This window comes from Rhinolophus sinicus, linkage group LG03 (assembly GCF_036562045.2).
Source record: "Rhinolophus sinicus isolate RSC01 linkage group LG03, ASM3656204v1, whole genome shotgun sequence".
NCBI lineage: Eukaryota > Metazoa > Chordata > Mammalia > Chiroptera > Rhinolophidae > Rhinolophus > Rhinolophus sinicus.
Genome location: NC_133753.1, coordinates 140394651 through 140420905, shown reverse-complemented (window position 1 = coordinate 140420905; position 26255 = coordinate 140394651). Strand labels below are relative to the sequence as shown.

The 26255-nt window shown below is 34.5% G+C and overlaps 1 protein-coding gene across 1 annotated transcript in view; it reads left to right on the top strand.

Annotated features, from left to right (window-relative positions):
• ADGRV1 (adhesion G protein-coupled receptor V1) overlaps positions 1-26255 on the top strand; it is a 503501-nt gene that overhangs the window by 70614 nt on the left and 406632 nt on the right. Inside the window, exons 18-25 of the mRNA XM_019734240.2 lie at positions 1393-1519; positions 2166-2383; positions 3202-3945; positions 6255-6628; positions 15852-16028; positions 18895-19075; positions 19984-20186; positions 23794-23923. Of these exons, the coding sequence (XP_019589799.2) occupies positions 1393-1519; positions 2166-2383; positions 3202-3945; positions 6255-6628; positions 15852-16028; positions 18895-19075; positions 19984-20186; positions 23794-23923 (2154 nt within the window). The remainder of the gene's footprint in view (positions 1-1392; positions 1520-2165; positions 2384-3201; positions 3946-6254; positions 6629-15851; positions 16029-18894; positions 19076-19983; positions 20187-23793; positions 23924-26255) is intronic.

Below are 26255 nucleotides of genomic sequence, written 5' to 3'. Positions count from 1 at the left end.
AAGCTCTAGAATTTGTGGTTTTTACATCCTTTCTTAGTTCTTTCTCTTGTTCTTTTGTCTCTTCTATAATGTGAAAACATTGAGACTCTGAGAGGATTGATGATGGGAGAGCTGGAGCGGCAGCATCTCTAATGTGACCTAAGTGCTGGCAGTGGGTGTTTTTGTCTGATAGTTATTGTTCACAGTATATGCCCTGAGATTGAATTGTTGGACCAAAGGATTTGGCCATCCTTATAGCCCTTGTTAAATATTTTCAGTTCTTCCTGTGGAGAAACAGAATGACTTTTTAGCACAGCCCGTGCCGTGTTGCATAACGAAGTGGAGTACAATTGTATGTTTATATAAATTATTTTGAATGTGCTGCTTTGCTCTACATATAGTTTCTACATTTTAGTTTTAGGTGTTGTCCTCATCTAATTTTGAAAATTTTATTTGTATCAGTTCAGCTAACATTCATAAATGACTTCTGTGTACCAATTATTGATCATCTACTCTGCTAGGGCATGGAATTGATTGAAAAGCATTTGTCCAGCGAACTTATAGTGAAACTCTGTGTGTGTGCGTGTGTGTGTGTGTCTGCACACATATGTGTGTATGCTAATATGATGCAATAATTGTTATGATATATTGACATCGTGTGAAGTGCTGTAGCAACGCAGTGGAGACACACTTAGCTTAACTTGAGAATTCAAGGAAAAATTCCTGAAAGACTTGTTGCTTGAGCTGGGTCCGTATACTTGATAAGAGTTAGGTGAATATAGATGGGGAGGACTTTTGCTCACATAGGGAACAGCTGGAGCAACGAGGAAGAGCTGTGAACCTCAGGGAAGTGATGAGAACAGACCTAATGTATTTGCTGTAATGGTGCAAACATGCTGTGGAAAGAATTGGAGTAGAGGTCAGTCAAGTTCAACACCATAAAGATTACTTTGTTCTAGGTATGACCAGATTAAACTCTGTTGCCTGGAGGAAGAGCTATACAGGGAAATGTTCAAGCCTGTGATTCCAATAAACATGGACAGGAGTATTGTCATGGGGATAATCTTTTCCTTATTTTTTATGAAATAAAAGAATCTACTTCAAAAAGTTGAAATTACATAAAGCTGTGTTATCTGTAACTACTGAAGCGATTATTCCTGTTGTGAAGAAATGTATCTTGTATGTTTTTCAGTAAAATAGTTCTGTAGTTAAACATTTCCTCAAAGACAAGTCACATTAATCTTATTTAGGTCTCTCTCTCTCTCTCTCTCTCTCTCTCATATTTGTGACCTTCACTGAGGCAATTCTTGGTGAACTTTGCACTTTATCATAAATGATTTCTTAATTAAAAATACAAATGTAACAGGAGGTTAACAACTTTTTGTTACTTTGACTTTTCCATTTTTAATTTAGGTGATACAGTAGTGTATCAGCATGGAATAGCTACAGTGATCATTGAAGCCAATGATGACCCAAATGGTATTTTTACTTTGGAGCCCATAGACAAAGCTGTAGAAGAAGGAAAGACTAATGCATTTTGGTAAGCATATTTGGATAAGGCAAATCCAAATTGCATAAAATAAAATAAAATCTTAATGTAAAAATTGGACATAGTGATCTTTCAAAATGAAAAAAATTGGTTAAGAATTGAATAATTTCCATGTTGGCAGTCTGAATGAATTGTAACCTTTTTTAAATATGATTACCACTTACTAAAAACTAAAATAAAAAATGACATTTTAGCTGGTAAGCAGAAATTATTCTCCTCACCCTCCTCACCCCAACTTCCATCCTTTGTCAGGACTGAGAGTCTTGACTATCCAAGGTCTTCTGGAACTCTTCTCTCAAATGATATGTGATTATCCTTACCCTGTACTTTGCTTTTGAAGAACATTGGCCAGTTCTCATCTAAATGTTTTTTGATTGGCCTTAGACTATATCTTTCAGTTGGGACTTTGAAGACTGACTTTTAATGCCACTTCTCTATTATTTACAGTTTTACTTCCTTTTTCCCTTTCCAAGAGATTCTTTATGGTTTTTCAGTAGGGACTGGCTGGCTGGTTTATATTAAAGATGAAAAATAGTAAAAGTATGTTTCTGAGATACGACAGAAAGCTCTTATTAGATTTAGATTCACTGCATATAAATTTTTCATAAAAATTAATTTCCTTTAATTTGTTGTGTAGGATTTTGAGGCACCGAGGACACTTTGGCAATGTTTCTGTGGCTTGGCAGCTGTTTCAGAATGATTCTGCTTTGCAACGTGGACAAGAGTTCTATGGCACTTCAGGGACTGTAAACTTTGTGGATGGAGAAGGAGCCAAACCAATAATTCTCCATGCTTTTCCAGATAAAATTCCTGAATTCAATGAGTTTTATATTTTAAGGCTTGTAAATATTTCAGGTGCTGTGTTTTCCCATCTATTTTATCTTACCACTAGAATTTAATATTTTATATTTAAATAATTAGAACCTTAAAGATAATACAATTGATGAAGAAGTAAGTGTATCTTGATTGTCTGGCTTTAAATGTCAAAATACCCTTTTTAATAGAAGTGTTATTTTTAACGTTCATTTTGTGGTCTTAGCTTGGTTAAATTTTATGGATGGAGACATATCCATCCTCAAACTCATAAATAATTTTTTCCCCCCATCCAAATATACCGTGTTTCCCTGAAAATAAGACCTAGCCGGACAGTCAGCTCTAATGAGTCTTTTGGAGCAAAATTAATATAAGACCCGGTCTTATTTTACTATAAGACCAGATCTCATATCATATCATATCATACCTGGTCATATTAGTTTTGCTCCAAAAGACACATTAGAGCTGATTGTATGGCTAGGTCTTATTTTTGGGGAAACACAGTATCTCCAACAAAACATAAATGGAAGTTAGGAAGTAAGGATTCATGGTAGCTTAAGGCTTGGTCTTTGTGCCATAATTTAAACAATCAAGTTTCCCATCACTTTTAGTTTTAAGCACAACAATTAAACCTCTCCAGTTAATATCCTCTTTTCAGGCTTGACTGGTTATTAATGAAATTATGCTGAACCAGAATACCCTTGAAAATGTGGTAAAAACTATATGGTGACCCTGTTGTTCATTGATTAAGGAGTAAATTATTTAAGCAGAAGTTTGCTAAACACATTCCTTTTGTCTTCACTTTAAACTGGAAAGTCTTTCAAATTGTGGTTTCTTATTCATTGTAAGTTTTCTTATAGGTGGGTCTCCAGGTCCTGGGGGCCAGCTAGCAGGAACCAACCTCCAGGTGACAGTAATGATTCCATTCAATGATGATCCCTTTGGAGTTTTCGTCTTGCATCCAGAGTGCTTAGAGAGAGAAGTGGCAGAAGATGTTCTCTCAGAAGATGATATGTCTTACATCACCAACTTCACCATTGTGAGGCAGCAGGGTGTCTTTGGCGATGTACGTGTAGGCTGGGAAATACTGTCCAGTGACTTCACTGCTGGTTTGCCTCCAATGATAGATTTTTTATTGGTTGGGGTTTTCCCTAGCACTGTGCGTTTACAACCGCACATGCGGCGTCACCATAGTGGAACAGATGCTCTGTACTTCAGTGGACTAGAGGGTGCATTTGGAACTGTTAATCCAAAATACCATCCCTCCAAGAACAACTCAATTGCCAACTTTACATTTTCAGCTTGGGTAATACCCAATGCCAATACAAATGGATTTGTTATAGCAAAAGATGATGGTAATGGAAGCATCTACTATGGGGTACAAATTCAAACAAATGAATCCCATGTGACACTTTCCCTTCATTACAAAACTTTGAGTTCCAATGCTACGTATATTGCCAAGACAACAATCACAAAATATTTAGAAGAAAACGTTTGGCTTCATCTTCTAATTATCCTGGATGATGGTATAATTGAATTCTACCTTGATGGGTATGCGATGCCCAGAGGAATCAGGAGTCTGAAAGGAGAAGCCATTACTGATGGTGAGTGTTATCTTTATACCTGAGACACTGAATTTAGAATTAAAAAAAAATTGACTTCTTAAAAGGCTAACAAGCATTAACAAATCTGCTGTGTATTGGTTTAATTTTTTAAATTAAAACTATGTGCCCACCAAGACCATAAGTTCTGTTATGAGTGTTACAGAAGTGAATCAGGTAAAATCTTAGCCCTTGAGGTACCTGACATAGGCTCTGAGAGAAAGATATGCAAACAAATTACTTCAATACATTTCAGTAAGAAATAAAATATTTATGAAGGAGCAACATTTATTCCTCGTGATGTAGTAGGAGGGTTGGGGCGTGTTATTTCAGATAGAGAAAAGAGCAAAGGTGTAGAACTGTGAAACAGGGTATTGTGTTCGGAGAACTGCTACTGGCTCAGTATTGCTGGAGGTGAAGGGTGGTGGGGATAAGGTTAAAGAGGAATCAGAAGAGAAATATTACATTTAAAAAAAGCAGCAATTACAAGGGTTAAAGTATCAGGAGGTAAGTTGGTGAAATCCATGGACTACTTTGAAGAGATCATTTTTGTCATCTTTGAGATGGATACTCTGAGAAACACATTTGCATGTTTACACACAAATACTGGTTATTGCCATTATAATCACCAATACCCTTCCAGCCCTTCCCTCCTGTGATTTGATTCTGTTTTTTATTGAGTAAGAAAGTAGAGCAGAGCTTATCTGGTTATAGCTTAACAGAATATTTTCCTTCTGAACCTCCTGCATTAGATATCTGGTTATATATTTTTTTTCCTACTGGGCATAAAGATAGACAAAAGAAAAAACATGCACACACTAGAGATTTCAACCCCAATGCTTGGGTGTACAGACCTCTATGGCATAAATTATTCACCTTTTAATTGTGTGAATATATACGTATATCTGTTAACATTGATTCCTCTGGCGATAGCATGGTGGTAGAATTGAGAATGGGAAAAATTGGGGGAAGTAAGAGCTGGGGTTTCTTTTCTCTGTTTAGCTTACTGCAACTAACTTATATTGTTTTTTTAATTCATAACTTGGAAAGAAAATTGAAAAAGTATATATATATATTTTAAAGTTATTAATGAAATACAGTGTATGTTACATATTATAAAACATGTAAAAATGTACATATCATAAGGGTACAGGTAATAGATGAATTTTTAAATACTTTAAATTCATCAGTTTTTGCACCCATGTAGTTAGTCCCCAGATCAAGAAACGCATTCCAGAAGCCCTTTTTGGCTATTTTCCAGCCACTAATTCACTGTCTTGCCCACCTACTATTGCCATTTCTAAGAGCACAAGAGTAGCTTTTCCTGTTTTTTTAATTTATGTAAATAAAATTGAGCAGTGTGTACACTTAAGTGTCTGGCTTCTTTTGCTCACTATTGTTTATGAGGTTCATTTACATTTTTGCCTGTTGTAGATATTTTACTCTCATTACCATATAGTCAGCCCAGAACCACTGGAGAAGGCATTGGACAACTGTGATAATAATGTGCAGGACACTTGTGACTACTCTAAAAGAGCTATCTGGGTAGTGACTTGTAAAACTGCCTTGATTGATGATATTGATAAGAAATATTACTTGTACATTTTCCCCAAACCACTGCCAAGCTCTCATCTTACAAAAGTATTTTAGTTGAGTTATCAGAGGGGGAATAATGAATAAGAATTGGTGAATTCCTGAAAAGGGATTACTAATGTATAGTAATGCAGTTGGGCTGCATGTTATTATTACCATGAAAACATCCCTAAGATTTTGCATATAATGTTCCTGGGAAGAAAAAGAATACTTCATTAGACTCCATTGCATTAGTTTTTTGGATAAAGAGTTATATTTGGTCCACAAAACTTCTTTTCCTGAATTGTCACAACTTTAACTCAAGACAAATTTTTAACCGATCAAGCCTTGAAATTTTTAAAGAAATTTTCAAAATTTGAAGTTTCAAAATTGTGACTGCATTGAATCATTCCATTCTTGGATGTGCACTGAAATTTTAAAATTCTCTGGAATAAACTTCTATCCAAATATACACACGTGCATACATATATTTATATATACGCATGCATACACATTTACATAATATACTTTAGTACAAAACATCTTAAGTCTCAGTGATTACTGATTCATTTCTCATCATAACAGAAAGAGCCTTTATTTGATTATATTCCAGTTATGAAAAAGCTTTACTTGTCTAATAAAATCTTTCAATAAAATTGCTTTACTTTCTGAATCACACTGATAATTTAGGATAGGATAGTTGTGGATATTGTAGCATTTAAACCCATCTCTAATTTCAGGTCCTGGAACACTGAGAATTGGGGCAGGAATGAATGGCAGTGACAGATTTACAGGACTGATGCAGGATGTGAGGTTCTATGAGAGGAAACTGACCCTTGAAGAAATTTATGAACTTCATGCCATGCCAGCAAAAAGTGATTTACACCCTATTTCTGGGTATCTGGAGTTTAGACAGGGAGAAACTAACAAATCATTCATTATTTCTGCAAGAGATGACCATGAAGAGGAAGGAGAAGAGTTATTCATCCTTAAACTAGTTTCTGTATATGGAGGAGCTCGTATTTCTGAAGAGAATACCACAGCAAGATTAATAATACAAAAAAGTGACAACGCCAATGGCTTGTTTGGTTTCACAGGAGCTTGTATACCAGAGGTAAGTAATGAGCTTGGAGAATTTGGGGATTAAAAAATTCAGTATAGATGGGTTGGTTTGGGAGTGGGCTTATATTAGGTTAGATTGCTTGAGTATCTAGTCTAAGCCCAGAAGTATGCTAGAGCCAGTGGTTGCTAATGTAAATTATAAGTTCTTTGCTCTTATAAGTTCACAGTTTGAATCGGAAGCTTAGTGAGCTGATAGAAGTAATAACAAGTTAGCAAATGAAACTATAGCCGTTCTCTTTAAAGTTAATGCATTTCACAGAATGTATAATTATACCCCACATGTAATTAATTTATTTTTTAGCTACTATTTTGATACCACATTAATAAATGAAATAATATATATTGAAAGTGTCTGTGAATAATTGTAATTGAAACTATTAAAATATGATTTTTTGAATTTTTTTCCCCACATATGAAATGTACTTAACTGGTTAGTTACAACATTTTTCCCTGTTGGGTGTAAATGCCTTTTTGATCAACTTTCTTGGCCAGTTTAATTCATTAGGCTGTTTTACTGTTGTTATCAGTTCTTTCTAAGTTTTCACAGATTCGTAATCATCTTGGTTTCCTGTTCAGTAATAGGAGATCTCATGGAACAACTTCACAGGTGTCTTGTGTGACAGCAACAGCTCAGTGCCCGTGAAAGGATGCCAAGGAATAAGAGAATTTTTCTCTTTGCAAGTTGATTCTCATAGGTTTAGAAAGGTGTATATGTAAATTGAAGTGATTAAGAAAACCACCAATGATTAGAGCTTGGAAAAAACATCTGGGTCATAGGCCTCCTTGTAGCTCACATTGGGATGCCTGACTCTCTGTAGTGACTTATTGCCTCTCTTAGCTCTTTGGTTTGGGCACAATCATAAGTGTTTTTTAAATAGTGGTCTTTTTCTATACTGGAAATAGAATATCCTAGAGTAGGGAGGACAAATATCATACAAATCTATAATTTAAGAAAGAAATACGTTTATTTATAATGATAGTACCTTTAAATCTTCAGACCTCAAAGAACTTCACATTTTAAGATATTTTTATGGCTGCTAGTGCCTTCATAGGTATAAAGGCAGTGGCACCAAACTGTCCCAGCTGTCATTGTTTTATTCGTCCCCAAATGCCCATAGTTTAAAAGTTGCAACTTTCATTTAAGAATATTTTTGATGACGGAGTACAAAATATTAATTTGGTAAAATCTCGACCCTTGAATTCCTGCCTTTTTAATGTTCCATGTCATAAAATGAGAAGCATAAATGAACACTTCTACTACATTAACAAAACATGATAGTTGCCTGAAAGAAAAGTACTTGTGCATGTATTGAGTTGTGAGCTGAATTAGCTGCTTTTCTCATGGACACCATTTTTACTTGAAGGACTAAAGGGCACATTTTGCTTATTTGGAATTAGGTATCTGACAGTCATTTTCCTGAAAATGAAGAAAGTGAGCCAGTGACTACCGGTAGGAGGAAAACAACTGATGGTACTTGTTGCTGGTGGTAAAAATTTGAACTTTCAAACAGAAATTCGAATTTTGGAACACTTTTGTCTGCCAAAGTGAGCTTGACTGTTTCCCAGTACTTCAAGACTTCTCAGATAAGATTGATAATGACATTAGCAAGTGTGATTTATTCATTTCGTATAATAAAATGTGTCCATGTTTGGAAGATCTCTATAACTCACTGAACCAATTTTTCCAAATAAATTATATTGTTACAAAATCATGCATAGGTAAAAGATTGATTTGAAATGCAAGATAGACCAATGGATATTAAGGTATTACAGTATGATGCTACACTGCTACTAAACTCTAAGAAACTACCACTTGTCAAATATTGGTTATAATATTGAGGAAGAATACTCACAACTATCTGTGAAGACTATTAAAATCCTCCTCCTTTTCCACTTATATGTTTACATGAGGCTGCATCTCTTTATATACTTCAACCAAAAGAACAATAGCAACAGACAAATTGATTGCAAAAGGCAATATGAAAATCTAGCTGTCTTTTATTAAGCTAGACATGGAGATTTGTAAAAATGTAAAGCAATGCCCCCTTATTACTAAGTCCAAAGTCCAAATGACCAAAATTTGTCATTCAGTCTTTCAAATGAAAATGGTGTTCCATGAAAAAAGCAGTTAATTCAGCTCACAACTCATTATCTGCAGAAGCACTATTCTTTAAGGTAACTATCATATTTTGTTAATGCAGCAGAAGTGTTTTAGTTATGCTTTGCATTTTTTTGTTTTAGAAAACATAGTTATTTCTCATAAAATATGTTGCTTATGTTAGCATGTAATGAGTTTATTATTGCTGTTTTAGAATGGGTTAATAAATCAATATGTAATTTTGTTTCAATTTTTATTTGTATAATGGTAAATATCAACAGATTTTTCTAACATAAGCAAAAATCTCCTTGAGATTCTCAATAATTTTTGTGAGTGTTCAGGTGTCCTGAAATGAAAGTGTTTGAGAACTGCCAGTTTAATCTATGCCTGGAATTGTCTTCAGAGTTTAAATGTTATGGTTATTTGCTTCATTTACAGAAATAAAAATCAGTCACTTCCGTAGATTCTTCTGCATTGTGTTGTTGCAGTGACATTGAAAAGTTAACTTTTTTTCTTATCCCTTCAAAAATGCTGATGGCAATAGAGATCCTTTAAAGACTTCTGAGTTATGTTATTTTACATTTTTTATAGATTTATATGACACAAATATTAAAGTTAAAATGGAAGCATAATCACATGTTAAATAAATAATGAAAATATATAGACTATGACATAGTCTACTGCTTGACATATTGAAAGTGGTAATTACTTTGTTGAGTTGTTCCCTCCTAACACCATGTCCTGACAAATACTGTGTTTGCCCAAAAATAAGACATAGCCGGATCATCAGCTCTAATGTGTATTTTGAAGCAAAAATTAATAATATAATACCGAGTCTTATATTAATTTTTGCTCCAAAAGACACATTAGAGCTGATGGTCCAGCTAGGTCTTATTTTTGGGGAAACATGGTAGCATGTGCTTAATAAATTACAATTGAAAGAATAAATACACCTGTATGCAGTTGAGAGCCCCGATGGGGTACTCCAAGTAGTTTTTTGGCTTCCAAGTGGAATCTGTATTGAACAGATGACTCATTTTTGTTGGATCTGTAGCCTAATAACCACATTGCCTTCCTGTATTTGGTTATTCTGTGAACTTTATGTGTTATTTTCTGTCCGTCTTATTTTAGCTCTGTGTTTGTATGTTCTATGATCTTCTATACCAGATAATTATAAGTAATGACATTGATTTTCATACTGATTCATATAACTTGCTAGTCCTCATTATTTTACTTGCATAACTAATATTTGCAATATGTTTTATATTTATAAACTCCCAACTTAAAAATAAATTGAGAGACATTTTGAGAGGATCTTTATAAAAATGAGAATATTATTTAACTTGGACTCTGTTTGGTTTTAAGTGCCTGCCATATGTTATGTGAATAGATTACTTTAGATATGAGTGATAGTGATATAATCTGATATCATAGATCATCACCCAAGCATGAAACAAAATAAAAAATTAATTGAATGTGTAATTTGTTCAGCTTTAATCTTCTATTTCAATAGAGAAAGCCAATTCATGGCTCAGAACAGTACATTCCTTTTTTTTAGGAAAATATATTTCAAGAACTCTTCTCATTGTTAACCATTATAATTACTCTTTTGCTGATCTGAAGATTTAGTAAATTCCTGACTCAAAAGAGAAAACAGTAGTGGCTACTATTGTTTCTTGTGAAATACGTTCTGATATTACTTGATGTTATGCCCCTTCATGTACTGGACTAAACATTTTCTTGTATCATGATTCTAAAGTCAGTTAAATGAATATCTTAATAGTAGAAAATTTTTTTTTTAAACAATTTGATTTATTCTCTATGTTTTAATCATCTTCTGGTATTAATAATTTCATCCTCTACTCTGGTATTTTCCATATTGGACAACCTTGGTCAGAAATATCAAATTCATATTCCTGGACACTATTCCTGATTCGAGATCCCATTCCAGAAACAGAATCTCAGGCAGGGGGATGGGATGGCAAGCAAAAAGCTGAATTTTAAAAGTCTTGTAAAATAGACAATTTCATACATGCATAAAAATAGAGAAAATAAAGTAGTGAACCTCAGTGACCCATCACCTGACTTCAACATTTATCAGCCTTTGCCAATCTTATTTCATCTTTTTTTGGCTGAAGTAATTTTTAAAGCAAATCTCAGGCTTGTATGTCATTTTTCTGTAAATTCATAAGTACGAAAGGTGGATTTTTACCAAGCATCCTACCTGACTATTTTATGGACCCTTTACATTTGAAACTTCTTCCCTAATTGAAATTTTACAGAGTTTACTTTATTGTATTAATTATTCATTAAATTTTCTTTGAACTTTTGATGTGTAGCACGTACCAACACAGTTATATTGGATTTGTATAGTCTTTTTTCTTCTTCTTATTTTTAAAACTGAAAACAGTTAGTAGATGATAGATTTTGATGAAGGCTTTTCTAAAAAAGCGGGTTTGATAACTTTTCACCATGATTGCTTTAAGCAAAAAGCTTCTTTCTTAATTCGGCATGGTAATGCTTCTTGACTTGGTAGAAAGTTGTAAGGAAACATCACAGATTCCTGAGTGTATCTTTGGATCTACTTAATGTCTGCCTCTTAAAAGAGAAATGCTGAATATTAAGATATTCATATTAATGATTTATTTATTAACTCATTTAAACTGTTTACTCTGATTAAAATTTGGGGTGGGAAAATGGAGCAAATCTGTTCCAATTGTGATAGGAATCGAAATACATGGGAATTAGTTTGCTTTTTCAACATGTAAGCATATACATTTTTTGAAAAAATGAGGGGATGTTTTTCATGTAGCATTTTTTTTTTGTTATTGTGTATATGTGTCTGTATTTTCAGAGGAATAAATACAATTTTTTATTTTTTTTACAAATTATATATTACTAAGCACCATGTGAGGCACTTGTTTAATCTCTACCAAAATCTATGAGACATTATGATCTTCATTTTAAGAAGAGATTGCTGAGACTGAGAATGTTTAATAAGTGGTAAAGAAGCTTAGGACTGTTTGACCTTAAAGCCGTAATCTTTTCCCCACACATTTGTTTGTGTACCAGTCTGCTATGATGAAAATGATGCTGTGAATGCCTAAGTGGAAATTAAATTAGATGCTGTATTGAGCACCTGGGTCTCTTTGCTGCTTCTTCTCCTCTTTGGCCTCTTAGGGTTGGAGGGCCCCACCTTTAGAACAGTCAGTTCTGCCATAATGTGATAAATGGGTTCCATTATGCGATAGATGGGTTCCTAAAAGTCACCTGCATATGCCAAATTACTGAAAAACACAGAACTTATGGGGAAGGTGCATTAGGAAAATGCTACTCAAAAACTTGGTCAATGACATGTGAAAAGGAAGATAAGGACGTATTGAAAGTCAGTTTTATACAATAAATGTTCAACACTTAAATACTACAATAAATATGGTATATACCTTGAAAAAAATCCTTAAGTTTGCTTGTGGAAGGGCGTATCAGAGGAATTGTGGCTTGTATGTTATTGTGAAGTGATGGAAGGAGCATTGTCTGAAATCAGAGGGAAAATTGTCACATTAGATGCAGATAAGAGTGGATGGTAACACACGTGCTAAACTGAGGTAATTGGTAGATGTTTAAGGGGTGTGTGTGTGTTTGTGTATTCCTACATAGCTTGTTTCAAGTGGTTACAGTTTTCTGTGTTCACCATGTTTCTAGTGATAAAATCACAAATAAGTAAATGTGAAATCCATGTTGTGTTAAAAGTCCTCTCTGATAGATCAGTTGCGTTGGAACAAGTTCATGATTTCAAAACCAGTGTTAGAGCAGAACTGACTTGTATTTGGTCCTCTTCTGTCCATCTATGCTTACTTCTCTGTTGTTTTATCTAGTCTTTAAATACCATTTTTATAATTCTGTATTTATATACCATTTGTCATGGGCTTACGTACCATTTATATATTGATGCCTCCAAAATTTGCAATGTTAATCTTGGCTTCTACAAAATTCCAGACTCATTTCTCCAGCTGCCTACTTGACACATCTCTTGGATATTTAATAGATATTTCAAACTGGACATATTTAAAACTAAACTCTTTTACCTTTACCCTTAAACCTGTTACTAACTGATGGGGGAGGAAAAATCAAGCCTGCCTCAAAGCCTATTGTCTATCAAACCTGACCCGGCTTACGTGTTGGTTCTTGCTGAATGTGGGCTGCTACCACTCTACTGCTCCATTCAGGAGTGGCTCTGAAGGACAAGGGCAGAGCTATGAACAGACCACTTAGCCATTCATCTTATGTGGAGGGAGAAATGATTTGAAGTATGAAGATAGTTTATCTCTGAACAGAGCTAATGATGTAGTGGATCAGTCTGGGAGAATCAAATCTAGAGACGAGGAAGTTTGGGGAAGAGTCATGTGAATAGACCACTGGGAGTGTAAACTAACTATGAGGGGGCATTTCCCGAAAGTCTCTCAACAACCAGGAAGTTAGGATGAGGCATTGACTAGCTGTTAGCGGATTCCTCCACCACCACAAAACCATCAAATGAGTGATGCTAGTAATCGAGACTAGGTTTTGGCCTGTGATATCACGTGGCTGCCTCTTACCAAGACTGATCTAGCAACTGTTGCTCCTGTATGTCCAAACAGCAAGTAGCAAAGAGCAAAGCTAAGTACTTTTCAATGTGCTGTTAAGTGGCAGGTTGATCCCAATCAGTCCCTTTTACTCCAGGGCGGCTGGGGGGGACGGGGGAGGGGGGCAGCAACTCATTATTATTGGAATTAATCCTTTAGCTAATGAGTTTATCTTCCTAGTACCTCTGCCATACCATCTGAATGAATTCCCATTGTATCCACGGGGGACCCGCATCATATTACCTGAAAGGGACTTGTAATTTGTGAAGGAGGTGTAACAATGCGCACAGTCATAGGATTCCCTGACTTTACCATATATCACATAACCTGTAGCAGCTGGCCTAGTGTAACAATGGGATTGCCGGATAAAGACTCAGCCATGGTGCCAGCTCAGGGACATCTTGTAGGTTTGGGATGTTGTCCTCCATATGTGTATCCAGTGACTGATATCTGGTCCTGTGTCCCCAATAATTAGACCATATGGGCTCAGGAAGTAAGGGATGAAAGTAAAACTAGCCCTTTTCCCTCACTCCCAGTGGCCCTCTGCCAGAATTTGTGTTTCCTGCTCCCATGCTCTAGGCTCCACTGGATTAGAAGTTCTGGTTCTGGCTGGGTCTGAGGATGTCCAACAGGAGACACACTGAGGGCTTCACTGAACAGTCACTTGGTCATTTGGGGCTTCACATGCCAGTGGACTGGCAGGTAAATAAGGGAGTTACAGTATTGCCCCAGGGGTGCTTGATCGTGTTTTTTATGAGGCTCTAGGGCTGCTACACTTGGGAGTAGGAGCGCTGTGCTCAGTGAAACTTGGGGGACTTACTGGTACGTCTGGTGTTTCCATGCTCATTGATAACTGTTTTAACTCTTGTCTGTTTGTAGACAAATTTCAAACCTGATCTCTCTAACCCTAATCTTGGCATTGAAATGGCTTTATTAAATTCTGATGAATGGTGCTTATGATTGACATGAAAAACATATTAAGATTTGTATTTTGAGATCTATTCAGTTTTAGTTTTTTTCTATAAATTGTTTGCTAACATAAAAATAAAATTAAATCGAGAGACTGAGAATTTAAGAGTGTGAAGACGTTATTCTAAAAGGTATTACAACTTCTTTCTCCATATAATTGTTTAGATAAAAATGTTTTCCACATAGCAAGCACACACATGTGTATATACATACGTATACAGTTGGCCCTGCATCTCTGTGGATTTTGTATCCATGGATTCAACCAACTGTGAATTGAAAATGTTTGAAAAAAAAGTTATGTTGTTGCTGACAAGTACTGTGTTGTAGCCCAAAGTCGTAGTAGGCCTATAATGGTTGTGTCTGTACTGAACACGTACAGACTTTGTTATCTTATTATTCCCTAAGCAATACAGTAGCATTTACATTGTGTTAGATGTCATAAATAATCTACAGATGATTTAAAGTATGCAGGAGAATATGTGCTCCACTATTTTGTTTATTTATTTATTTATTTAAAGATTTTTATTCCAATATAGCTAACATATTAGTTTCAGGTGTATATAATAGTTATTCAACATTTATATACCTAAAGAAGTGATCACCATGTTAAGTCCATCAACCTTCTGACACCATACCATGCTATTACAATATTATTGACTATATTCCCCATGCTGTACATTACATCCCAACGACTTGTTTTATACCTGGAAATTTGAACCTCTTATTCCCCTTCACTTTACCCCCCACACACACATCTTTCTTTTTTTTTTTCAATTTTAGTTGACATTCAATGTTGTATTTAAGTGTACAGCATTATGGTTAGACATTTATATCATTTAAGATGTGATTTGAGCATCTGTAGATTTTGGTATCCATGAAGGGAACCAGTATGTTGAAGATACCGAGGGATGACTGTACTTATATATGACAAAAATATCAAAAATATATTAAGCATGGCATAAATGTCCTCTTTGACCTGACTGTTGGCTCCCCACCAGGCATTTCTCAAGGCTCTCCCCACTTGGCACTTAATACCACCCTCAAAATGATTTCACCAGGTCCACTCGATTACATCGTATGTTTATGCCTAGAATGTTCTCCCTGATGTCATGTTCCAGTTTCTGACCCCAATTGTCTTGTTTGTGCTGAACTCATTAAAAAATTTGAGCGTGTCTTCCTTTTTAGACTTATCTAGAGAAAGAACTCTTTTTTTTTTTCAATCTTTTGTAACCATAGCGTCTAGTACAGTGTTGGGCACACGGGAGGTATCGGTGAATGAACTACATGTACAGTTAACTGATTATCATTCTTATTGCTTTTTTTCCTCTATAAAAGAATGAGAGAAAAATAAATAGTTGTAAATATTTTTTAGCAGTCAAAATATATCTGGAGGGATATTGAGGCCTTCTAAGAGTGGTAGAAAGTTGTAGAATTAAGGTTATGATAAAAGGATTTCATGAAAGCTTGTAATTTTATCACTGATTTGAATTGGTATGTAACTATAAATAATTTCTATTCAATTTTAGATTGCAGAGGAGGGATCTACCATTTCATGTGTGGTGGAGCGAAGCAGAGGAGCTCTGGATTTTGTGCATGTTTTTTACACCATCTCACAGATCGAATCTGATGGCATTAATTACCATGTTGATGATTTTGCTAATTCCAGTGGATCTATCACATTCCTTCCTTGGCAGAGATCAGAGGTGAACCCTACCTTCTTTGTTTCTTTGAAAACCTCCTAGAAAGCTTTTTCTGATCTGTTTGTTCTGTAATTTATTTGCAGCTTCTTGCTGTTTAAGCAATTTTAAATATTTAGACAATTAGGTATATATCATAGTATAAAATATTTTTGCATTTATTTTGCAAAAGAAAAACTAAGGATTTTGAATCATGTGTGTTACAGTTTTAACTGTTCTTTAATCCCAATATAATAAAAATGGTATATATTGGAGGTTTATTATTGTGGTTTATTTGGTTATTATTTATGGAATGGGAAACTGCAGAATTCTTAATGGTACTCTTTCAGTCAGCCAATGAGAAATTCTTATAACTACAATCTCATTCTATTTTTAAATTTGAAAAATGGGGTAATTTTTCTTTGTTTTGAAAGTATAAGTGATCTCCCATTTTATCAAAAACTTTCCATGAACCATGATCTCATTTCTGTATAGATACTACAGAAATAAATGACTCTTTGTAAGTGAAGTTGGGATGAGAACTGTTCCTACATCAGAATGTTTTTTGCATTATTTCAGTCTATCATGTTGGACTATTCATCTCAGTATAATTTTTCATTAAAAAAGGAAATAGCTAATAGGTCATCAGGGATAAATAGTAAAATAACTTCAGACTTGCCAATATAATCTTTAAGGAAATTTCTCAGGGATTTAAGAGTTAATTAATTGGGTGAAAAAGATAAAATTGAGGGAAGATTTTTAAATGTTCTTAACATTTAAAAAGTTAAAGCTAAAGAAGAGTGATCAAATCTCCATAATTTGGGGGAAGAAGGGAACAAATTAAATAGTTTATAACAAAAGTTCCCCAATAACAGTCTGTAGTAGATCCATGATAACTATTTCACTGGTCTTTAGTAAAATAAGGAAAATTAGGACAATGAGTAAGTTTTCATAAGGCTAACATTATTCAATTTAAAGGATTATATTCTGATGTTGTCTTTCTTACTACTTTTTTGGATTTAAAGTTATCTTTCTTTTATCATGCAATACTGATAGTATGTGGAAATATTTTAATGTTACTATTTGGAAAACAGAGTTGATCCACCAAATTTTGAAAATTTACCAACTGTGGAATAAAGATATAATTGGAAATCATTATTTTATAAAGTAGATTCATATATATTTTGGAAAAGATGAGAGTTAATAAAATTATGGTCAGGACAATAGTTGTATATGCTCCTGTGAAGATTTATTTAAAATATTTCCTTCTATAATTTTTTTAATTAAAAAGTATTTAAAGCTACAGTAAAAAGATTGAAGAGTGGTGTCGGTTTATAGCACTATGCCTGCTAAATCCACATTAGCCTGTATCTTACAAAGCATGTGGCTGAATATGAGATGTCTGTTCATGCTCCATGACTGATTTCTAGCACAAACAGCAGTAATGTGGCCTCCACTTTGCTACTGCCTTCCAGATATCTGGAGAATCTATCTTATTGAATATACTTAAGTCATGTCTAGAAACTTAGCTTTAAGGGAGTCTGGAAAGTGTGGTGTGTGTGTGTGTGTGTGTGTGTGTGTTTATTTCGGCAGTACAGGAAAGTGTATTAGAAAGGTGTTTTTCAAGTTTTTTTAAATGGCATATTGGTTGTGAAATCAATTTAGTGACTCATGACCAAGATTTTTAAAATAGAATACGAGTAGAAAATAGCAGAGTTTATAACATAAAGAAGGCAAATATTGTTTTGTGTACTGACTCACCATATAAAATGCATTTATTTATACCTTGATAGAGTCTTTAGTTTCAAACTCTTTTTTCCACTAAAAGGAACGCTTACTTTGGTATGCTTCAACACTAAAAAATTCCTTGTGGAATGAAGCCGCCCCCCTCTTTTTTTTCACTCGTAGCATAAAGGGTCCTTATGCTCCAACTCTTGATTATCCATCCAAACTTAGTAGTCTAAGTGCAGTTGCCTGTATGACATATTCTCTCATGCCCCTGTACCTTTGCTAGTGTTGTTTCTTTTACTTGGAATATCTTTTTTCATTATTTACAACTGCAACTTATTCTTAAGACTTGCTTCAAACATGTCTGTTGTAAAACCTTCACCAAGTAGAATTGGTTGTTTACATTGTACATAACTCTATTGTGACATGTTTACATTGCACTTTAAATATTTTTCTATAGATCTTTCTCCTACAATAGATTGTGAGCCTCTTAGGGACTGGGGCCATTTCTAACCCTGTAGATGTCAAAGCATACTTGTTCAATTAATAAAGGAAGAAAAAATTATTTTTTCACTTTAAATTTTGACTTAAATTTTGTAGAGCATGGCTGAGTTACAACTACTTTCTCTCATAACATTTTTGGACATAATTGCTTATGCCAGACTTCAAAGGCCCATTGTGAATCTGTTTTCTAAAATGCTATGAGTACATACTTCAGGCTTTCCTTAAGCAGGAACTAGAGGTGTGTGTTGCCCTTTCTTACAACCCTACCATATCCTATCAGATAACGTGCAGTGCCTCAGTTAGGAACACTATACCCTGAGGTTGCTAACACCGCTGTGTTTCATACAAAGAATACATGATATATCAATATAATATCATATGTGGTATGATGTTAATATACAAATAGGATAGTTTCGACAAAAAATGTTATTGCTTAGCACCCATTATTGTTTAAAGAATTAATTTCACAAACCTCTCTTTCTCTCCCTCTACCACACACTCTTTTCTGCGTTTTAAGGTTTAAGTTTGTATAGAAACCAGTCATGTTAAATATTAACTTCAATTAAATATAATTTAATTGCTCTTTTATTTTCCTCTAGTAAGTGGTAAATAACTTATACATGCCTCGTTGCTTAATTCCTCTGGATTTTCATACTTATAGGTCCTGAATATATATGTTCTTGATGATGGTATTCCTGAGCTTAATGAGTATTTCCGTGTGACATTGGTTTCTGCAATTCCTGGAGATGGGAAATTAGGTTCAACTCCCATCAGTGGTGCAAGCATAGATCCTGAAAAGGAAACAACGGATATCACCATCAAAGCTAGTGATCATCCATATGGTAACCAAGCCCTTTTACAAGTATATCCTCTCTTCTGTGGGTGTACTTAGTCTTGTTAAGAAATTCTTAACGGACTTCTGGTACATGGTTGAAGTGGAACTCCTTTAGACCCTCTCATTTCTAAGCTGTTGAACTTCTGAGCTGCCATTTTGAGGTACTTTGTTTATGAAGGTAAATGTAAAGATCAATTTCTGAAGTTTAGTAATATATTTTGAAGTATATGTAGGATTATTTGAGTAAAACTTTCTGTTCATGGCTATCAAAATTTTTTTTTTTAATTTTAAAATGTATCCCTGTGTCATACGTTAATATCTGTTAATTTAAATACTTTGTAATTTATATTTAATTAAGCTTCAAGGAGTTGTTACTGTATGTTTATATTAATTTCTTTTTGTCTTATGCTGAAAAATGATAATTTTCTTAATTGGGGAACTGTTATAGACGTTTGTCCTAATAAACTGAGACTGTTTTCTGCAGTGAAAAGTAATAGCTCTTTTGTAGGAATAAAGCCACAACATCTATTAAAAGTTCTGTGTAAGAAACCTGGGAGACTCTTCAGCTCTGATTTTCATAGTTAAATTTTTAAAAAAATGTATCGCAAATCTTAAATTCAAGAATGAATTCTAGAGAGTCATATATAAGTAAACATTTGATAATATGTACTTTAAAACCTAATCACTGTTCTTTTTATTGATGCTTCTGTTAAAAAAGCTAAAGAAAGCATTTTTAATAGAGACAAGGAAAATTATCATTTTAATTTTTAACATTCTAAAATCTAAACATATTCTGTGTCCCCAGAATTGTATCCTGGTGATCAAAATAATTACACAAGGCTGTTTCAAATGAATAAGACATTCTTCCACAGATAATTGGTGCAAGAATGCCCTGCCTCTCTTTGTATCTACCAGGCTTGCTGCAGTTCTCCGTAGGGCTGCCTCCTCAGCCAGAGGATACAATGACCCTGCCTGCTAGCACTGTTCCACACGTCACTGTGCAGGAGGAAGATGGAGAAGTTAAGTTATTGGTCGTCCGTGCACAAGGACTCCTGGGGAGGGTGATGGTGGAATTTAGAACAGTGTCATTGACGGCATTCAGTCCTGAGGACTACCAGGTAAATCACTTAATACTTCTGAAATGGTATTTGTCCTTGTAAAATGGATACAAGTCTCTTGGAGAATTGGAAGGGACTTGACATGGTACCTGGGACACACTAAACAAAGAAAATAAGCAATGATGGCTTTTTATATTTAAGTAAATTAAAGACTTCAGTCCTTTGAAGCCTGACACTTAAAAAGCTATCATACTGATTTCTCTTGTACATTATATCTGTCATAGGCTTCACTTGTATTATTTATTTTAATGGTATAGGTTTTGATCAGATATGTTTAAAATTATGTTTCTTACACATTTTAAATCCTCTTGTCTGCATCCATCAAGCAAAACTAAAATTATAAAAAAATTATATGTTCATGTCTTTTCAATTTTAATATTTTTTTTCCTCCAAGTGAGAAGCAGTATGATACTGGCAAATAAACAGACAAACAAACAAACAGACAAACACACAAGCCAGGCAGCCAGCCTACCATTTGGAATTGGTTTAAATGTGTCTTCTAAATGTGTGGCCTTGGGCAACTCAATCTTTCCTAACTCTAGTTTCCTTATCTGTAAGAGAGAAACAATATTTGCTGAGCAGGATCCTCTGACGATTGATGGCAGTGTTTTAAGTGTCTCGTACTAGACATGGCACCTGTATAGTAACACTCAGCCACTATCTATTCTTACTATCATCAATACTCATATTAAGCAAATGCTCATAATTTCTTCTTGGCTATACTTCTCAAGAAGTATTTTATATCCTTCAATATTTCTGTTATCCCAAAGAATCATTTTTCTTTAAATCCAGTAAGACCCACACAATTGTGCAGCATTCAGTAATTTGTACAGACTTTTCCTTCCAAACCGCAGAAACCTTGGTTAATTGAATTCAATTAATTTTGTCTGTAGTCCAGTCAGCAAAGTTTTCTCAGGTTTTTTCTTTCTCACACTCTATATCTCTTGTCCTGACATTTATTGTGTCTTTATCTTCTTTGGTATGTAACATATTCCACAATATATTGCAGCTTGGCTTAGTATTGTCCTCTCTGTATTCTCTTAAAGAAATACTTTAGTCCTTATATTGATGGTCTTCAATTTCTAGGTAGTCTGGACTTTCCCACTCTCGAGTTGGATTGCATTTTCTTTAATAACTAGACTAAAACAAAACAAAAACCTACGTTCCCACCCTTCATGACTGTTGGAAGGCTAATACCCTTGTAGACATTTGTGAGGATTTTCAGGGGGGCTTAGATGTCCTATATGTCACTTGTTACCACCTTGAACTATTGCCTTTGCTTATCCCTGAAAACCTAGTAACTTTCGCCTTAACCACTTCTCTATGATACTTCGGCTACCTCTGCTCCATGGTACCACAAAAGTAAGAATTCTTAGGCTGTGTATGTGAGTGTGTGTATTTGATTATGTGAGGGGGAGAGAGGGGCGGTGCCAGCAATGATCATGTACTGAAAAGGAGGCAACTGAATATCAGATATCACCATTCTTAACCTGATTCTCATATACCAAATTACAGGTGGTCCCCGCCATCCAGATGTTTACTTCCAGATCTTGAGTGAAATTAAACAACTAATTAAAGATTGAATCATACTTGCGGGAAATATTCAAAGTTGGTACTCTGGGAGAGAGATGGGTGTTGACATAGTCTGGTTAGTCAAGGAGGGATTTATTGGGAAAGTGATGCTAAACTGAGAGCTCTGAAATTTAAGTAGGAGAAAACTAGACAACTAGATGAAGGGGGAGGAATTACTTGAAACTAGAAAAATGACCCAAATTAAATGGTAAAATGGCCCTGATGTAAGGAAAATCACAGGCTGTCAGAGGAACAGCTAGATGACCCATGTTTCTGGAACCTGGAGAGTTGGTGTGGTGATGAGAGATAAGGTATGCAGGGCCTGGATCATACTAGGCCTTACAGATTAGATCACTTTTATTTTGAAAACAAGAAGTTATTGAAATTGTTGTGTATTTATAAGAGGTCATTAGGCTGAACCACAAATAATGGATGAGAAGATACAGACACTGATGTAGAAAGACCAGTAAAAAGTCCTTTTTGTGGAGCAAGGCAAGAAGTAATAGTATCTTGGGCTATGCAGGTAACAGAAGTAGTCGGTCACAAGAAATATTAAGAGTTAAAATGGCAGGATTTGAGGATTGTTTAGTGTGATGGATAAAGCAAAGAGGGTGTCAAAAGTGACTCCCTAGTTCCTGGCATAAGCAACTTCTTACTCTACAATTTAGTGCAGTGGAAAGAATTGGCTAATTTTAAGGGAAGATTATGAATTTAAAAATTCTAAAAAATTTGAAATAAGTATTAATATTTAAATCTGGATATCAGAGATTGGAAGTAGAAATTTGGGAGTTGGGAGCATATAAATGATGTTAAAAACCTAGAGTATAATAGCCTTATCTAGAGAGAAAGCCTAGGGAGGGTCTGATTAACAAGTTTTTATTGATCACAGGAGAATGTTAAAATTGGCAAAGAACACTAAAAGGGATGAGCTGGAAATGTAGGAAAAACAGGAGAATGTGATATCATGGAATACCAGAGAAGAACATGTTTCTAGAACATGAAATGTCCAATTGTGTAAGATTTTGCTAAGGTCAAATAAAATGGTTTCCTAAGACAGTCAAATGTTACTTCTGTTCTTAAGACTTGTAGAATTACTCCATTGGCGACTATACTCCAGGCAAAGTTAATTATTTCCTTTTTAAGCTAATTATATGTCTTTTATACCAGTTGTTATTCTATTTGAATTATTTTATTACATTTTAACACTTTAGGAATCTTCTTGATGGAGCTAGAGATTTGTCGTAGATGTTTTTGAATTGGAAGCATCAAAAATGGTGCCATGAGCATGCTATATGTTGGATAAATATTTTAAAAAGTTAATAAATAAGTGATTAAGTGAATTGGTACTTGGGTTGTTCAGTTTAGCTTTAAGATCATTAATAGTTTGACAAGATGACATATAGTTATCTACACAAGCTAACATTAGAAACATTTAAACTACTTTAAAATTTATGCTCATAAATTGAAGGGAAAATTCTTATATAAGAGGTAACAGGAGCGAAAGGGCCTTTGAGTTTGAATAACTGTTCTTCCTGTGGTATGGGAACTTTTCTGATGGGACAACTATATTATGAATTGCAATTGCAAGTATAATAAAGGTGATTAATGCCCAATGGACTGGTATTTATTATTGCTTGAAAAAATTATTAGAATCAAAATGCCGTTATTATTATGCACTCAGTATTTAACTTGCTTAATGATATAAGTTGAGTGGTTCTAAATATACTTGTTCAAGAGAATTCAGTGCATTTCATTGAATTAATTCTTTAGGAATTTTGTGGATGTCACATTTCTCATTTTCCTGGACTACATTTTTGCTGAATAGGCAAATAAGAGAAATAAAAATTTATCGATGTTATTTAGTTGGAGAATATTTATTTGGAATTTAAAAAACACTTGTGTGTTTTCAATTTTATATTTATGTTCTTCTGTTTCAGTATTTGTAATTATTTGGGACATAGTAAAAATTTCATTTTGCACATTCATATACAGACTAATTATAATCTAATGGAAAAATATTTTATTTGTATTTCAGAGTGTTGCCGGAACCTTAGAATTTCAACCAGGAGAAAGATATAAATACATTTCTGTTAACATCACTGATAATTCTATCCCTGAATTGGAAAAGTCTTTTAAAGCTGAGTTGTTAAACCCAGAGGGAGGAGGTAAGACTGGTGACTCAAAAATATAAAATATTTGTTTCTCTACCCACTGTGATGATTGTAGATTCTATTAAAGAAATACATTTCTTTCATGTCACTATTTTTAATAAATGAGTGAATTACTAGTTTTGGGAAAGAAGAGCCTGAAAGTTAATAATTGCTTAAGATAAATGGTAGACAATTTCTGATGTATCGTCCCTTTCTTAGTAAAAAGAAAATTTTCATCTCTATACATCAGTTTAGAATATTAGTTTTAGAAATTAATCATCAACTCATGGTTTTATTTACATATTCTTTTGCTGTGAGGTTTGGTTAATTCTGAGCTACTATCTCTATTGTTTGTTGTAAGGACACCACCTACTGTGGTGTTTTTTTCCCCTTTTATTACCCATTGTTTTTTTTCCTTAAGTAGATGTGCTTTTAGAATGAAGTAGGGTAATTGTACTGAATCACCAAATTATAGTGGTCAGTTATAGTCACCTCTCTCCTTTCTTCCTTTTTTTCAATTTTTCAAAGTAGCTTCTTTAGAGTTTTCTCCAGGTGTAGCCCAGGTAAAAACTAATCCTTTTGGATAACCTATAATGAAGTGATTATCAATGAAAGAGGTCAGCAATATCTTATCCTCAATTCTGATATTCAGAAAGCTCCTATTATCAAAGATTTTTGAGTCAAAATCCATTTCATGGCCAAACTCATCTGCATTGAAGAGATGCTACTTATAATCTTTATTTATGCCACTTAGTTTATTTATATATGTTTCCTTGCAGAAATATTAAATGTGTTTGATTATCAGGTGCTAGTGGGGATATTGTAGACTACATGTGATATGTACCATATTACCTTTATAAAGAAATTAGTTGGTATGATATTCATCAGGACAGTTTCTTCCATTGTCTTATTATCTTCATGTTTTGATGAAGAAAATCATAGTACTGTATAAGCCATGCACAAGGACAGATTGGGTAGGACAAAAAAATTAAGATTATTAAGGTTATCTTTAAGAATGTAATGAGACTTTGGGTTAAGTGTGCCACATTTCCCCAAGTTTCCCTTCCCTGTGTTCCCAAAGTGCAGGTGAAAGCAAAGGAGGCCAAGCCAGGGAAATGATTAAATGACACCACATGATTAAATGACACCACATGGTTGACTGCATAAAACAGTAAAAATATGCTGGATGACCTGTCTGGTGGGTGGCATGTAATAATACCAGGTTTGCTTGTCCTCTAGAGACAAGTCCTCAGATCTTCAAATCATTATTTTCATGACAGAACTTCATTAATCAAAGGTCACTATAAATTATTTGAAAAGTTAGTCTTTGTAACATTTATATCTAAAAATACTTATATAATTCAGAAGATGTTAGTGATCATTACCTAATATTGATTAATAAGGGACATCAAATATTTTTCAGGAATAATATTTGTGACATTGTGAGACTTTTGATTTTGTGCAGAAATATTTTCCCATATCTTTATAATATGCATTGCTGTGTATTCATTGGGCATGAATACTCATTTGGAAACCAGTCTTATAGTTTCTTGCTAAACAGTGGTGGCGGAGAATCCAATTCTCTCCCCGTGAAGTGAGTTGGGATTAGAGGTAAAGGCATCTAGACACTGGCCTCTACTCCTTGAGTCATAGCCTTGGGCCGCCTAAGAAATGAAATAACTTGTAGAGCTAAATTCTTCTGAGTCAAGGGAGCAACTCTTATCCCATACTCTTTTGTCTATAAAGCTGATTCCATATAAGATAGCCACCTAAATAGATATTTTGTGCTAGCCAGAGTACATTGCTGTTGAACTTCACTCCTCTTTCTCACAACTTGTGGATGATGGGGGCAAAGCCATACACTGGATAGCCTCTGCAATCCATTTTGCCTCTTAAGTTTCTAAGATGATTTCGAGTTTCGGGTGCCATAACATTTTTGTCTGGTATATCCCAGTCCTATCAAGGGGAATGGAAGAGCAGAGCAGATATTAAAGTAGCATGCCAGTCAAGGGTACCAGGCGAAGCTCATTCGTGTGGATATGGCCTTGCTTCTCCTAGCCCTGTTCTCCATTGCCACCATCACTGCCCTTCCTGTCTTCACTGTTTGCAAACATTTGATAAAATAATGGTTGGGGGATAGCATGTATTGGAAGTGAAGGTAAAACCACTTTCTCTTTATGATAATCCTTATATATTGCCTTATATTTTATGATATTATTTATTAGATCTTTACAGCAATTCTATAAAAGGCAGCACCTTTTATAGGTGAGAAAAGTGAGGTAGCAAAAGGCTTAGTGACTTGCTGAAAGTTTTGCAGCTGGTTTCTGTCGCAGCCAAGGCTAAAGCA